Genomic DNA, 17,280 nt, shown 5'->3' with positions numbered 1-17,280 from the left:
GCAGACCTTAAGGCTTGGAAGGGGACATATTTAGTCAGGGATGACCCAAGAAATAACTGGAAGCTCCACTAGAATGCAGAGCTTCCCTTTGTGCTTAAGTAAGTGAACAAGCTTCACTCTATGTAGCAGGACGCCATCCAGCATTTTTAGTCCCTTTGAAACAACTCTTATTTCTATTTCTTTCTGATAGCAAAGCTAGCATACTCTAATTGTAGAAAATACAAAACAAAGAGTAGAATTTATTAAGCTCTTTATCTTAAGATATGGCATTTGTTTATGAGAATGTCTTATCTTTTCCCCTTCCAGGCAAAGCCAAAGCTAATTGAGCCACTCGACTATGAAAATGTCATCGTCCAGAAGAAGACCCAGATCCTGAACGACTGTTTACGGGAGATGCTGCTCTTCCCTTACGATGACTTTCAGGTAGGTAACGTTGCTTCTGCCCTTAGAACCATGTGTTTGATCTTGACAAATAGCATTTTTCTATGTATTGATTAATTGTTTGGTTAGTTAATTATTACTATTTTTTGAGACACAGTCTCTCTCTGTCACCCAGGCTTGAGTGTAGTGGAGCCGTCTCAGCTTACTGCAACCTCCGCCTCCTGGGTTGAAGCGATTCTCCTGCTTCAGCCTTCCAAGTAGCTGGAATGACAGGCGTGCGCCACCACGCCCAGCTAATTTTTGTATTTTTGGTAGAGACAGGGTTTTGCCATGGTGGCCAGGCTTGTCCTGAACTCCTGGCCTTAACTGATTGATCTGCTTCAGCCTTCCAAAGTGCTGGGATTACAGGCGTGAGCCACTGTGCCTGGCCTAATTATGATTTTAAAAGATGAAAATAAGATGTTGTTTAAGAGAGAAAAGTTATTTTGTATTCTTCCAATGAATTGATAATTTTTAATGGTATTATTTTTGCATATTAATTATATGTATACAAAAATGTACGTGTGTGTGTGTGTGTGTGTGTGTGTGTGTGTGTGTGTGTGTCTTGAATAAAAGTGCTATACTCTGTCCGGGCTGATTTAGTGAGCTTCTGTGTCTTATTAGACTTGCTTTGATTTAGATTTTTTGGCCAAGTACCTCAGAATCTTAACAATGGGCTTTGCTGGGGAGCAGTGGAAGATTTTGTCCTGCAGTTTTTAGGATGGCACTTTGGGAGCCTGCCTTCAGAGGCCCTGCACTGTGTGTGAGCTCCCAGCAAAGGGTCCAAGGTTAGCCAGGAATGTCCTGAAGTTTACCTCTGTAGTGTAATGTGGGTGCTATTCCTTGGAAGAAATGTGGAGGACTCAGCACAGCTCCTGCTGTGAGCTGCTCTTTCAGGCTGTGGCCTGTGGTTAAGAGACTAACAAGAAGCTGTGAGGCTGTTGAGAAGTGAGAATGACATTCTTCCTTCAGGAAGCCCAGTGGAGTTAAATGCTTTGCAGCGAGTCACCTTGGTCTATTTGGAGGTCCTGGTTACTTTCCTTGCTCTCCTGAGACCTCATCCTGGTATTTCTTTCTTCTCTCCTTCAATGCTCTTAGGCTCATAATTGGACGATTCTCTACTTGATGCTGTTAACATTTAAGCCTGTCTTTTGTGAATTGAGCTGCCTTATCTTTTTTTAAGCTTCACTGATTCTTGTTTGATTCAAAAAGTGTTATATCCATGTACAAAAAGATAAAGGAAAGGGAAATATTGAAATAATTGACATGAAAAGCCTCCCACACCATCTTTCTAATCCCACCCGTAGAAGATAACTTATTCTATACAGCTCTATGCATACTTCATTGTCTTTAGAAACTTACATGTTAACAGCAATTGTTAAATTATGATCCTTGAAGTTTTTTCCCACCAGATTTAAGCAACTCCTGCCTACAATAGAGGTGAGAATTTTCACAAATGTTCACTCTAACTTGTTAGAGATACATGGGCCCCCAAATGATGATTTTTAAGCTCTTTCCTGCAGAAAAGAATGCCCATGGGAATGAAATCACCATTTGTGTGGTGTTGCTGCCAAACTAAAACTGGTAAATGAGTTCAGGTCATAACAAAAAATACCATGCTTTGCATACTTCATTACATGACTAAACTGCACAGGAAAGGACAAATAAGTGGGAACCTCTGAATGATGCCTTTTGCCTGTGATTTGGCAACAATTGAAAAGCAAAATCAAATGATTATAAATTATACTCCATGTTGACAAGATTTTCCTGTAGTGTTGTCTGAGGAAGCTAAAGGTTATCTCAAGTTTCTCTGAATAGGAAGTATATATTCTTCTTGGTATTCATTAGAGTAACAACTTTTTTGAACTTGCAGCCTGGAATGCAAACTTTTATTTGTATGACTGAGATAAAATTGCTTAAGGAACAAACCAAAGCCTGGGTGCTGCCTGTAATCCCAGCACTTTGGGAGGCTGAGGCGAGTGGATCACCTCAGGTCAGCAGTTCAAGGCCAGCCTGACCAACATGGAGAAACCCCGTCTCTACTAAAAATACAAAATTAGCTGGGTGTGGTGGCACATGCCTGTAATCCCAGCTACTCAGAAGGCTGAGGTAGGAGAATCGCTTGAACCGGGAAGTGGAGGTTGCGGTGAGTCGAGATCGTGCCGTTGCACTCCAGCCTGGGGAACAAGAGTGAAACTCCATCTCAAAAAAAAAAAAAAAAAAAAAAGAAAGAAACAAACCAAAGAAACAAGATACAGGTAGCTGAGTATCATCTTTATCCCAGGGAAACAGGATACCTGGATGTTTAAGCAGCTGCAGAATCAGACAGTTTAAACTTTGAAAAAACTTCTGTGTCCCCTTTGCCTTTGACTACTCTGGTGATACCAGGCACAAATATTCTAGGAAAGGCAAAGAACTCACTAGCATTTTGTTGGCTAAGTTGATTAGCAAATATTAGTTTCTGTTTGGGGGAAAGTTTTCCTAGAGATTTAGGAGCTTGAATTTGGGCTTTGATCTTCATCACAGGAATTGTGATGGGCCCCAGTGAAGTTTGAGTGCAATTATTTGTTTTCTTACAGACTCCCACTTTCTCATCAGGTAAGGCCGTGTACTCTGTGCTTTCTTGCTAAATTGTCTTGGTGGTATTATTAACCGTCTAATTAGCTGGATGAGTGAAAGGTCTTAGTGCCACATATTCCTTCTCTCTATCTCTGTTTTCTTAGGCAGAATTAGAGCAGAATTATTGTATTAGTAGCGGCAGAGGGAACAAATTACATCAGGGAAAGTGTTTTATTTCATATGGAAAAGTAATACCAAGTTGGTTAGGAAACGGCAGCAGCAAAATACATGCTGAGGGGTGATTTTCTGCCTTAAATAATTAAGCAATATAAGTTAACTGTTAAAATAATAGAACTTGGTGTAAATTTCTGCCAAATATGTTTGACGTGATAATTTACTGAAATATAAGCATGGATAGTGGTGATGCTTGTGTACATTTTTTAGGTAGGGCACATGTTGATTTTGAGCCTTTACTGGTCAGATCCTGAAGGCATCTTCATGGTCTCTAAAAATGAGTTGTGTGAAGAAAAGATTTGTGGGTTGCGTGTAGTTGCCCAAAGATGAGAGAAGAGTGTTTACTACAACAACAGAGTAGGCTTTACTCTGAAGTAAATGTGGATTTTTAAAAATCAAAAGAATAGTTCTCAGCCATCAGAATATTGATGAAGTAGGCTGGGCGTGGTGGCTCACGCCTGTAATCCCTGCACTTTGGGAGGCCGAGGCGGGTGGATCACCTGAGGTCAGGAGTTCGAGACCAGCCTGGCCAACATGGCAAAACCCCATCTCTACTAAAAATACAAAAATTAGCCAGGTATGATAGTGGGTGCCTGTAATCCCAGCTACTGTGGAGGCTGAGGCAAGAGAATCACTTGAATTTGGGAGGTGGAGGTTGCAGTGAGCCAAGATTGCACCATTGTACTCCACCCTGGGCGACAAGAACAAAACTCCATTAAGAAAAATATTGATGAAGTAAAGTACACGTGATCTACCATGGCCAGGGACACAAATGGCACAGGACCTGCAGCCATTGCTAGCTGACGGCCCTTCTTTTTGCAGAGTCAGACCCTGTTGCTTGGGGATCTCTGCCATCTCTGCCTCAGTTTCACGGTTTTTCTTGCCACCAGCATCTTCTCTTCTAGGTATTTCCTACCCTTTTGAGACCCAAATCCCATATCGTCTGAAGCTATTTAAGTCCACAGAGACTTTTTTCCCCACTCTCTCAGTTTCTTTCCTACTGCCTGTCTGCACTGTATACATGAACACTTGAGTGTGTGGTTTTGGCCCTTCAGGGCCTGCTCCTTAGGCTTCTTGAGTGCAGGCATCCTCCAGTGCTGTGGTCCTGAGGAGGGCTGGCTTTGAGCCTCTGTCCTCCCACCCACCTCCACATGCACAAAGTCCCTGCCTTGCTAGGTGCTGGGGTTGGAGACCCATTGCTTACCTTAATAATTAGTAAAGTTTTTACGAGCATTAGGTTGTTTTTCTTTAATTCATCAAGTAAATATTAATACTATTTGGAGCATGTGGCAGTCCCAGTGACTAAAAATGTGTGCAGGATCAATGATTTGGTTTGGCCATCGTAGGTAATTTCTAAAATTAAAAAGTGTGGGTGAAACAGGGACTGAAGAGGAGTATTTTTTTCTAGTGATAATAAACCTTTATTATTCTTATTGTTTTATGGTCTTACCCAGTTTATTTGGCATAAATCTGAGAACTTACTTGTTCCCTGAACAAAGTTAGAGGTAAACTTTAACAAGCAGTTAGACAGAGGTAATGACCTTTAGATTAAAGTTGCTTAAGACATGTGGAGCCTCTGTTTAACTGAAAGTCAAGCCCAGGACACCTGTCTTTTCCATCAGAGACATGGGATTTGGGTGGCAGCTGACTATTGATTTCCAATCACGATTCCTCTTCAAGGGGAAGTCTTTTTACCAGATGGTCCTGTTGGTGGTGACATTGTTGCCCTGTGATTAACCCACTGAATCTTCATCTGGCTTTTAAGCTCCTCGGATCCTGACCTGTTACACAGCTTCTTAATGCTTGTGCAATTATGTAAAGTGATAGAATATGAGAAAGGTAGTGAGTACTAAGAAAAAATGTAGGGAGACAATTTATGCTACCGTTCGTACTTCATAAAAATTAGACTTTGGTGCCTGGTGTAAACAAACAGGATAGAGCTTGTATGGAAGAATAGAAGGAGCATGTTGGGCCAGGTTCGTTGGCTCACATCTGTAACCCCAGCAGTTTGGGTGACCAATGCAGGGGGATCACTGGAGCCTAGGAGTTCGAGACCAGCCTAGACAACACAACACAAGACCTCGATTCTACAAAAAAAAAAAAAAAAAAAAAAAAAAAAAGATACTAGAAAGATGGCAGAGCGAGAGCAAAGAAAAATCCCTTGGTTCCAGAAAATCTGAAAAAGAGGAAGATTCCTCAAGCCCTCAAAGCCACTCAGGTGAATCAGGCCATTTTGGCAAAAAAGGAGCAGAAGAAAGGAAAAGGGCTCAGGTTTAAGCAACTAGAATCATTCCTGCATGATTGGTGGTGGCAGAAATGTGACCAGGTGTGTCTCAGACGACTAGAAGTGAAACCTGATGCCTGGAATTGCCAGATAAACATTCCCTGGCCTTTGTTATGTGCAGACAAGGACTTGATGGTGTGACTTTACTGGTGCAGAGTACCATTGCAAGCCTTCGCCTAAAGAAAATTTTCAGTGATATCTTTGTAAAAATCACCCCCTAGAGCCTAAAAATGCTGCGTATAGTAGAACCTTATGTGACCTGGGGATTTCCAAATCTGAAGTCTGTCGGGAACTCATTTTGAAATGTGGACAAGCCAAGGTCAAGAGTGAGACCATCCCTCTGACAGGCAACACAGCGATTGAGGAGTACCTTGGGGGAGTTTGGTGCCATTTGCCTGGAAGACCTCATTCATGAAATTGCCTTCCCAATGAAGCATTTCCTGGAGATCTCATGGTTCTTGCATCCTTTCCATCTCTCGGTGGCCGGTTGTGCTACCAAGAATAGAGTGGGCTTCCTCAAGGAGACGGGCTCACCTGGCTGTTGGGGTGAACCTATCCATCAGCTCATCCACCAACTGAACCAAACCCAAAATAGCTGAAAGCACAGTGTAGTAGAAGCATGTGTTTTGTGCTTCTTTGGAATTATTATCATGTACCTTCAGAGAAGATAATAGTCTGCTTTGTCTTCAAAAACCGGAAAGGAGGAGTCAAAGAAAAGACGGTAGGTGACGTTCATGGCAGGCACCTCTCATCACAGTTCAGTTCCAAGGAAAAATTCCAGTGTTTTCTACATTGGCTGCCACCTTGCCTGAAATCAGCATCTGCCATGGAGGAATGGTGGAGGGACTTGTGCTTAGTTGCATCTTCTGTCTTGGAGTTTAATATTGTGAGTGAGAAACTCAAGCTTGTGTACAAGCCTCCCTAAGACTCTTGTAGCAGTGGACCAAGCCCAGGGACATAATTGAATTTGGAGGTTCCTGGGGCCTTGTTTCGAAGACGTGAAATAGAAGAAAGACACAAAAATAAATATTCCATTGCCTCTGAAAAAAAATAATTAGCATGATGGTGCACACCTGTGGTCCCAGCTACTCAGGAGGCTGAGGTGGGAGGATCACTTGAGCCCAACAGGTTGAGGCTGCAGTGAGCCATGATTGTGCTGTTGCAGTCCGGCCTGGGTGACAGAGTGAGACCCTGTCTCAAAAGCATGTTGTATCCCACTTTTGGATATATGCCTCAAAGACTTGGAAGCAGGGACTCAAAGAGAGATTTGTTCACCCCTGTTGAGAGCAGCATTATTTACAATACTCGAAAGGTGAAAGCAACCTAAGTGTCCACCAAGGGATAAATGGAGAAACAAAATGTGGTATTTACATAAAATGGAATATTTCAGCCTGAAATGGGAAGAAACTCCTGTCTCATGTTACAATATGGATGGGCCCTGACGGAGTTATGCTCAGTGGATAAGCCAGTCACAGAAGGACAAATACTGTTTAGTTCCACATATATGAGGTCCCTAAAGTAATCAAATTCAGAGAGGCAGAAAGTTGAATGGTGGTTACTAGGGATGGAGGTGGGGAGCAATGGGGAGTTACTGTTCAGTGGGAACAGAGATGCAGTTGGAAAGATGAAGAGTTTTGGAGATGGATGGTGGTGGTGTCGAAAAATGAGAATGTACTTAATGCCACTGAACCTATGCACTTAAAAATGGTTCAGATGGAGTCTTTTATGTTGTCCGTATTTTCTGTATTTGAAAATAACAATTTTTAAAAAAACATAGGATTTCATTTTAGGATTTCTGTGCTATATTTATGGGTAGGAGACTGTTGTCATCCTTAGAACTGTTTGCAAAGTCAGATTGAGGAGTGAAGGTGCTTTTCCCACCGATATTCATGGTGTATTACCAGCCTAAATGTCTTAGCAAGAGAGCTGAAAAGGAAGGATAGGAGTGCAGGCCATAGATTACTCAGAACTGACAACCCTAGAAATTTTACTTTTTGGAAATGTTTGAATACAGGGGAATCGTAGAGTGTTCTCAGCATTGTATAGAAAAATGTGGTTACTCCATTTCCCTTTCAATAACATCCTGAGTTTTATTTTTCCTCTGGTTCTTTTCCTCTTCTACTTACATGAGACTGATAATGATCTACAAACCACTGACCTGGAGAGGAAGCCATGCCCGCTGTTTACAAAGGCCTGGAAGTCCCTGATCTCATTTCCCATCTGTCCTTTTAAAAAGAAAAAAGTTTATTTTCACAGTGTTTTGTCCTCACTTTTTTATATACAGCCCCCACCCCCCCCAAAAAAAACCCTCAATACTTTGATTTTGGCTTTTTAATGAAAAGTGAGTCAGAATTCAATGGCCAACAGTGTAAATTTCCATGAACATTGCGGTTTCTGGCATATTAGTTCATGTCTAGGCTTAGACCTAACTGAAAAACTGGATAAGTAATATTTCTGGGCTAGACACGGTGGCTCATGCCTGTAATCTCAGCACTTTGAGAGGCCGAGGTGGGCAGATCACCTGAGGTCAGGAGTTCAAGACCAGCCTGGCCAACATGGTGAAACCCTGAGTCTGCCAAAAATAGAAAAATAGCTGGACATGGTGGCAGGTGCCTGTAATCCCAGCTACTCGGGAGGGTGAGGCAGGAGGATGTCTTGAACCCAGGAGGCGGAGGTTGCAGCGCACCGTGCCACCGCACACCAGCCTGGGCAACAGGAGCAAAACTTCGTCTCAAAAAAAAAAAGGAGATTCTGAATAGACATTGCCAGACCTTCAAGATATAAGAATTTTAATTCTAGTTCAGATAATGCCTTTTTTTTTTGGTGAAACCCCGTCTCTACTAAAAATACAAAAAACATTAACTGGGCATGGTGGCTCGTGCCTGTAATCCCAGCTATTGAGGAGGTTGAGGCAGGAGAATTGCCTGAACCCAGGAAGCGGAGGTTGTGGTGAGCCGAGATCGCGCCATTGCACTCCAGCCTGGGTAACAAGAGCGAAACTCCGTCTCAAAAAAAAAAAAAAAGAAAAAGAAAATAGTGATCAATGGTTTTGTTTTTTTTGTTTTTTTTTAATTATCACGTAGTCCTTAAAAAGAAAAGCTTATTTTTCAGGTAGCACTGATCAGCTGAGCTGAAGGGTATTATATATTTATTTAACTTATGTTTATTCTTAAATGACTTGTGAAAGGACTCAGCTTTGTGAGGTACTGGGAACCATAAAGATAAGCTAGGATCCCTACTTTCAAAATGCTCAAAACTTAGAAGAGGAGATAAAGGTGTGTCTTAATATTAATAAGCAGGGGACTAGGACCATTGTCATGACATAAATCTAGTCTCATGGGAGTCTATTGTGGAAATACTGTTTAAGAGCTTAGTGGAACACCCAGCTGCTGGCAGCTCTTGAAGTGGCTGGAAATGAGAGAAGTTGTGGTTAAAAAGGAAGATCTGGAGACTCACCCACAGAAAAGTGAGACAGGCGTGAAAGGAGCTGAGAGCATGATGGACCGAAGTCTGGGCTAGAGCCTTCACTTAGGAAAAAGCAGGGGAAGCAGAGACAAAAGTTAGGATAAGAACCAGGAAATGGAGAAGAGTTCCATTCTCTGCAGGCAGAGAGGGCAGACACATTCTCCACCACTGGGGAGGTCCCTCGAAAGGGCAGTGGAGTTGGTGACTGCGCAGGGGTAAAGAAGTGAGTGGGGAGACACAGGTTAGAGTAAGCTGGAAACAGAAAGAAGGAATCAGAGTGGCTCAGAACAGTGACAAGGTCTGCAGGAGGTTTTACCAGGATTGGGAAAATGCAGGAATGAGCTGAGAAGGATGAAACCCAGGCATGGAGAAAATATTGAAGATAGAAGATAATATGGTCTGAGTTTTGAAGCAGGGCTCTTTATGTGGTCTCTGGGGAGGGAAGTAAGGGTCTTTGGGGGAGGAGTTAAGGAGGGAGAAATGCCACCAGCTCCAAAAGAAAGGAGAGGATTGTGTATTGAATAGCCATGGCAGATTGTGCTGAGGGAGCTAACGGCAGGCTGGTCCGGAGCAGGGGCAGCTTGGGTGAGTAAGGGTTTGGAAAGCAGGCCAAGGGGAGTGGCAGTGGGGGCAGCAAGTGTCATCAGCCTGTTCTCCCCCTGCTGGAACCATCGCCATAGCCATCTGTCTCTCTTGCCTAGATTAATGCCAGAGACTCCTCCCAAGTCTTCTGGGTTCTCTCCTTACCCTCTTTCAATCGGTCCTAACAGTGTAGCCAGATAAATTGTTTAAAAAGTGAGTCAGAGGATATCATTCCTGTGTTCAGAATCCCCCAGCAAAGGCCTTATGGTGACCCAAGGGTCTCTGTGATCTTGTTTCCCACTTACTCCCAGGCTTTCTCCTAGCACCCACTGTCTCCAGCCATACTGGCCTCCTTGGGTTCCTGTCTCCTCCACAGGAAGGCTCCTGGCTTGGGACCTATCCGTTCCCTGGAAATTCTTTTTTTTTTTAATTATATATATATACACATACACACACATATACATATATTTTATTGCACTTTAGGTTCTGGGGTACATGTGTGGAACATGCAGGATTGTTGCATAGGTACATACATGGCAATGTGGTTTGCTGCCTCCACCCCCCAGTCACCTATATCTGGCATTTCTCCCAGTGTTATTCCTCCCCAACCTCCCTACCCTCCGCTGTTCCTCCTCTAGTCCCCCTGAACAAACCCCAGTGTGTGATGCTCCCCTCCCTATGTCCGTGTGTTCTCATTGTTCAACACCCGTCTATGAGTGAGAACATGCAGTGTTTGATTTTCTGTTCTTGTGTCAGTTTGCTAAGAATGATGGCTTCCAGATTCATTCATGTCCCTACAGAGGACACAAACTCATTATTTTTTATGGCTGTGTAGTATTCCATGGTGTATATGTGCCACATTTTCCTTGTCCAGTCTATCATCGATGGGCATTTGAGTTGGTTCCAGGTCTTTGCTATTGTAAAGAGTGCCGCAATGAACGTACATGTGCATGTGTCTTTATAACAGAACGATTTATAATCCTTTAGATATATACCCAGTAATGGGATTGCTGGGTCAAATGGAATTTCTATTTCTAGGTCCTTGAGGAATCGCCACACTGTCTTCCACAATGGTTGAACTAATTTACACTCTCACCAACAGTGTAAAAGTGTTCCTATTTCTCCACATCCTCTCCAGCATTTGTTGTCTCCAGATTTTTTAGTGATCACCATTTTAACTGGCATGAGATGGTATCTCAATGTAGTTTTTGATTTGTGTTTCGTTAATGACCAGTGATGATGAGCATTTTTTCATATGTTTGTTGGCCTCATACATGTCTTCTTTTGAAAAGTGTTCATGTCCTTCGCCCACTTTTGAATGGGTTTGTTTTTTTCTTGTAAATCTGTTTTAGTTCTATGTAGATTCTAGATATTAGCCCTTTGTCAGATGGGTAGATTGCAAAAATTTTTTCCCATTCTGTTGGTTGCTGGTTCACTCTAATGATTGTTTCTTTTGCTATACAGAAGCTCTAGAGTTTAATTAGATCCCATTTGTCTATTTTGGCTTTTGTTGCCAATGCTTTTGGTGTTTTAGTCATGAAGTCCTTGCCTATGCCTATGTCCTGAATGGTTTTGCCTAGGTTTTCTTATAAGGTTTTTATGGTGTTAGGTCTTATGTTTAAGTCTTTAATCCATCTGGAGTTAATTTTCGTGTAAGGTGTCAGGAAGGGGTCCAGTTCCTGCTTTCTGCATATGGCTAGCCAGTTTTCCCAACACCATTTATTAAACAGGGAATCCTTTCCCCATTGCTTGTTTTCATCAGGTTTGTCAAAGATCAGATGGTTGTAGATGTGTGGCGTTGCCTCCAAGGCCTCTGTTCTGTTCCATTGGTCTATATATCTGTTTTGGTACCAGTACCATGCTGTTTTGATTACTATAGCCTTGTAGTATAGCTGGAAATTCTTTACCTGGCTATTACTTGTCCCTTGCAAACCTTTTTCCAAATCTGACGTTTGCAATGAGGTTGTTGCTGACTACTACACCTCCACCTCCCTTGGCCTTGCTGGTCCTCTCTACCTTGCTCTGATTTCTTTTTTTCTCTCCCTGTCTCTTAGCAGCTTCTCACACTGGTATATGTTCTTGCTTCTTTTGTAAATGCCAGGAGGCAGGCATCTTAGTTTTTAAGCACATAGAACAAGTGGTAGATATTCAATAAATGTTTGTAGAACTAAACAAATGAATGATCAACCAAGCGGGGGGAGGTCTTCCTACTTATAATTTCAATGAAAACAATTAGCCTTGTTGGAAATGTCAGTCACCTGGGAACAGAGTAGAGAAAACAAAAGATGGATGGCCGTGATGGTGGCAGGATGTGGGTAAGAGTGAGTGACCTGAGGTCCTAAAATGTTCTCCCAGGGAGTCGAGGCTGGAGAGTCTTTGGAGGTGGATCCTGGACTGGGAAAAGAAAATACTAGAGGGCCCAGAGGATGAAGCAAAAATACTTGGTGTGGGGTAGTTGGAGTGGTACCAGGGCACCCTCAGGGAAGGGATATGTCAGTGTCCGAGAGCTCTTTGGGGGAGGGTGTGCTGACAACATGGACCATGGCAGAATGACTTTGAGTGTGGAGAATAAGCATGTAACAAAGCATTAAACCATTGAGCAGAAATTCAGAAAATTGTAGATGTACATTCAGCCCAACCACCAGGCCTACTAAAATGTCAATCAGATATAAAATCAAAATGAAATAGCAAGATAAGTGTAGAGCTCTTCAAGTGGCTATTTTGAGCATTTAAGCTTGAGGTGGATTCCCAGGCTTCTGGAAGATGTGTGTTACAAGCTTTCTTACAAGAAATATTGTAGGAAAAGAAAGTGATTTACGAACATTTAGAATCATTGCTTCTTTGACTGATTCATTTGTTCTTTAATTTGTTTAAAATCATCTTACTTAGCTCACCAAACTTCAAGAATATCAGCATTGGACTGTGCGAATTCAGTGTTATTTTCCCAAACTAAAGGAAGTGTTAAGGATGAAAATTGCTTCTGAAAAACAACTTCTGTGCCTGAGTCCAAATCAGCAACCACAGAAACATATTGGGGAAGCATAATTAACTTTGTATTTGTGCCAGCCTTTCTAAATGAAGGTGGAGGCCTTATAGGCTAGGAGGAGGATCTGGCCATGACCCCACTGTCCTTAAGTGAGGTTCAGTCAATTGGTACCTCAAAGGGTTCTCCCGCCCTCCTCACTGTTCCACGGGTGTCCCTCTGCAGCCCCATGTGCTGTTACAGGCAGGGGAGGGTGTGTGGGCAGCAGTGTCCCCATGTGCCCTGGCATAGGACTCTAAGGGACATGATTGAACATATAACGTGGGAGCAGGGCATGCATGCAACGCAGTGTCACGGTGCCCTTAGGAGCTGGAGAACTCAGTGGAACCATGATGCCTCCTGCTGAAACAACTAGGGTACAAGGTTGGTGTGTTGATTTTTATGTTTACAAAGCATTTCATCATTTTCTTTATTTTTTTCCTCGGCCTGCTGAGGGTAGTAGTTTTTTTGTTTTTTTAAAATATATAGTGGACACTGTGTAACATGATTTTTGTTCCATGCTGTGCTCAGGAAAACCTAGGATCAAGTGGGGAGTTGAGATTAACTACATATATAGCTAGATGAAAGAGAGCACACACGTATGAAATACCACCTGTATACATCAAGGAAATGTATGATGTTATTCTCTTATCCTGATAGAAGGATATTGATGAACCCAGTAGTCCAACACTGTATGTTTGTGTTCTCCGTGTGAGGCCACATTCTTCTTTTCCTTTCTTCCTTTTTAAAATAATATTTAGCTGACTTTTTTTTTTTTTTTTTTTTGATATGGAGTTTCTGTCTTGTTGCCCAGGCTGGGGTGCAATGGCACTATCTCGACTCACCGCAACTCTGTCTCCCAGGTTCAAGCGATTCTGCTGCCTCAGCCTCCCAAGTAGCTGGGATTACAGGCATTGCCACCATACTCAGCTAATTTTTGTATTTTTAGTAGAGACAGGGTTTCTCCATGTTGGTCAGGCTGGTCTCGAATTCCCAACCTCAGGTAATCTGCCCATCTCGGCCTCCCAAAGTGCTGGGATTACAGGCGTGAGCCACCACATCTGGCCTGATATTTTAAATATGTCAGAGAGAATGGTAAAATACCATAATTGGTGGAATTGGATAAACATAGACCTTATTTGTAAACCAATGAGGGATAGAAGGCCAGTTTTATCTATGTGATTAGTGTACATGTCTTAGGATATTAAAGATGATCAATAGGCATGGATAGAGGAAGATTTGAACAGAGGATGATATCTTCCGTCAGGGGTAGCTTAATCAGATGGAAATTTATGAAGGATATGCTGTGACTCTAGCGTTCATCGCCTATCCCTCTTTATTATGATTATTTGTAACTATGAAACTGCTTATTATTTTTTCCCTAAATAGAAAATAAAGCCTCCATGAGAATAGACAGCTGTAGTTTTTTTTTCAAATTGTAAATCATACTTTTTTGAAAATTCATGTTTACATTTGCCAACGTTCCTACCGTAGTGTTTTATACATAGTAGGAATTTAATAGGTATTACACAAATGGATGGATATGAGATCTTGGCACCAGTGGGCTTTGAGGTCATTAGAGCATATCTCAAGGTGGCAAATCATGAGTAAAAGAAAAGGAGACACAGTATGTTTGCATGCAAAGACAAATACACACAAACCAAGAGTCCTTAAAGGAAATGGAAATCCAGGCTTTGGCCTCAGAATTCTTAGATGTCATTTAACATATTACCTGGCATAAAAATCTTTACAGTTCCTAAAACAAAAAAGAGTCCTGCTAGGTCTGTATCTGCCTTTTCCTACCAGGGTTGCCTGGAAGAACCTAGATGATATTGAGTGTCTTCCCACATGGATTTGAGCAGCTGAGTTAGCAACACCCTCAAGTATGTGCATGAGATCCAAAGAGGACAGATTCAGTAAGTTCATCAAAGTCCCCTGATGTCAGAAGTCCTTGAGTCAGAGTGCCTTCCCCATCTGCTTAGCATTATTTCTACAAAGCAGACTCTCCACTGTGTTTGAAGTAAGACTCTGGATGGCAGCCCAGGAGCTGAAATGCTGCTCTGACAGGACCAATGCGACGCTGGTCAACTCAGAGGGATTTGAGTGAAATTATCCTTACTGCATAAGTGACACCTTACACACGGAAGATAGGTGGCACATTAGGGAGTATGTCTTTCTAAGACAAGTCCTGAAGGAAAGTTCATTGTGTATGGAGATGTATACAGTCATGAGCTGCATAATGACCTTTCAGTCAACGACGGTGGTCTCATCAAATGATAATCCTGTATTTTACCATACCTTTTCTGTGTTTAGATATGTTTAGGTACACACATATTTCCATTGTGTTACATCTCCCTACATTAGTCAGCACAGTTCCATGCTGTACAGGTTTGTGGCCGAGGAGCAGTAGGCTACACCCTATAGCCTAGGTGTGTAGTAGGCTAGACCATCTAGGTTTGCGTAAGTGCATTTTGTCATGTCTGCACAAGGACAAAGTCACCTGCTGATGCATTTCTCAGAATATATCTCTAGCATTATGCAACACATAACTGTGATGGACAAGTTTTAACTTGAGGCATATTCACTGTGCTAGATGTTCACACAAAATTACGGTCCTTTTAGCAACTAAAATAGAATTCTAAAGAAAGACAACCAGAGACACACAGACAACTGGAAAACAAAAGAAAGTACACTTACTTATGCCTGCCTCAAGGTTGAATGGAATGCACATGAGACAGTTGGTAGGTGATTTAGACAACTAGAGGAAGTGGCAGGACCGAAGATTTAGTCATATGTCCACAGGGGTTTTAGCTCAGGTCTGCCTCTTACTACTCTGATCCTTTCAGAAGTGATAAACCTTCCTCAAATTCACTTTTCTTAATCTGTAATTCAGTCATGACATTTTCCCTAAAATTTGGTTCTCACAGATGTTTGAGAATCCAAAGAGATCCAACCATCCAGGAGAGCTCTGCACACCCTTGCTGCTGTTCTTCCATTGGTACGGAGATGCCAGTTTACTAGGGAGCTTATTATAGCCTCTATTCTCTCCTCTAGGGAATATTTTATTTTTGAGGGTGGCTGTTTTTAGTTGCAAAATGATGTGGTGTGGAGCAGGCTGAATCCCTTACTAAATGGGAAGCCAGACGTGCCACTTGGGACCCAAGTGACCACAAGGCTAATCCTGGCTTTCTGGGTACCTCTCCTGTCCTCAGTTGTGCAGTAGTACTTAGGAAGTGATTTTAAAATTGCTTCTTTGTAAGACCAAAATAATAGTAATAATTCTTTATACAAATCCACTTAATTGATAACTCTAGTTATTAAGGGTTCTGAACATTTATGTTGTTTAGTTTATTGCATTTTAATAAACAATCATGTGTGCTCTTCCATTTGAGGGATTTGAGAAGGTGGCAGAATGAAATTCATATGACTCCCAAAGGTCTACTGAAATCTGACTTTTTAGGAAGCAGAACATTATTTGGTGACAGGAAGCCTGAAGTCGCACCTGTTGCTGAGACGGTTTCCCTGGGAACCTCATGTGGTCTCACAGCTAAATTGTGCAGTCCCTGTTTAAAGTCCCAGCTTCCTATTTACTCAGCAACATTTATCTTGTGCCAGGTGTTCTGCTGGGTATTAGAGAATTAAAGATGAATAACATGGTAAGATTCTGAAGTCTGGCAGGAGACACAGAGGATCTTTGAGTAATCTCAGCAGAGTGGCTTGTGTGTCTGAGATCAGTCTGAGCAACTTGGTACCAGAGGGGCATGGTGCATGAGGGAATCAGAAATAGTCCTTGTTGCTGGGCGGTTGGAGAAGGGCAGAAGCGTCCAGAAAAGTCAGTATGGTTGGTCACAAAAGGTCTTAGGTCATGCTGAGGAGTTTGGATTTTATTCCGGTAGCAATGAGGTGTCATTGAAAGAATTTCCACTGAGGCATGATGCTATCAGGTGAGAGATTTAGAAAGACAAATGGCAGCTGTGCACAGAATAGATAAGAGGGATGATAGAGGGAAGGCAGACATACTGGTTAGAGTGCTGCACTGTGGTTTGTGCATTGCTGTGTGTACCCTGACGTCAGGCAGAGTGAAGGGTGGCATTATTGAAGGACCAGAGAAAGAGATGGGGGACCGTGCAGGTATCAGTGAAGAGGAGCAGTTAGAGAGGCATAGAAGGTCCTCCCACCAACACCACCAAGAAAATGGATTATAGAATTTGTGTTAGGTGAGCTTAGGCTCAAAAAGTCCATGAGAAATGTGTAATTCTCCTCTTATATCAAGACTCAGCCCAGCCAGGCGCAGTGAGTCAAGCCTGTAATCCTAGCACTTTGGGAGGCTGAGGTGGGATGGTCGCTTGAGCTTAGGAGGTCAAGGCCTCAGTGAGCCATGATCACACCACTGCACCCCAGCCTGGGCAGCCGAGCAAGACCCTATCTCTTAAAAAACCACAAAAAGGGCCAGGTGTGGTGGCTCACGCCTGTAATCCCAGCACTTGGGAGGCCGAGGCGGGTGGATCACGAGGTCAAGAGATCGAGACCATCCTGGTCAACATGGTGAAACCCCGTCTCTACTAAAAATACAAAAAATTAACTGGGCATGGTGGTGCGTGCCTGTAATCCCAGCTACTCAGGAGGCTGAGGCAGGAGAATTGCCTGAACCTAGGAGGCGGAGGTTGCGGTGAGCCAAGATCGTGCCATTGCACTCCAGCCTGAGTAACAAGAG

The 17,280-nt window shown here is 42.6% G+C and overlaps 1 protein-coding gene across 39 annotated transcripts in view; it reads left to right on the top strand.

Moving 5' to 3' along the window:
- DOCK9 (dedicator of cytokinesis 9) overlaps positions 1 to 17,280 on the top strand; it is a 297,719-nt gene that overhangs the window by 131,955 nt on the left and 148,484 nt on the right. For all 39 annotated transcript variants that reach the window (XM_032277575.1, XM_032277569.1, XM_032277548.1 and 36 more), the window contains exon 2: positions 307 to 423. In XM_032277575.1, the coding sequence (XP_032133466.1) occupies positions 307 to 423 (117 nt within the window). The remainder of the gene's footprint in view (positions 1 to 306; positions 424 to 17,280) is intronic.

Source organism: Sapajus apella, unplaced genomic scaffold (genome assembly GCF_009761245.1).
Source record: "Sapajus apella isolate SASKATOON/1434 unplaced genomic scaffold, GSC_monkey_1.0 scaffold9, whole genome shotgun sequence".
NCBI classification, from domain to species: Eukaryota; Metazoa; Chordata; class Mammalia; order Primates; family Cebidae; genus Sapajus; species Sapajus apella.
This window is presented reverse-complemented; position numbering and strand designations above follow the sequence as displayed.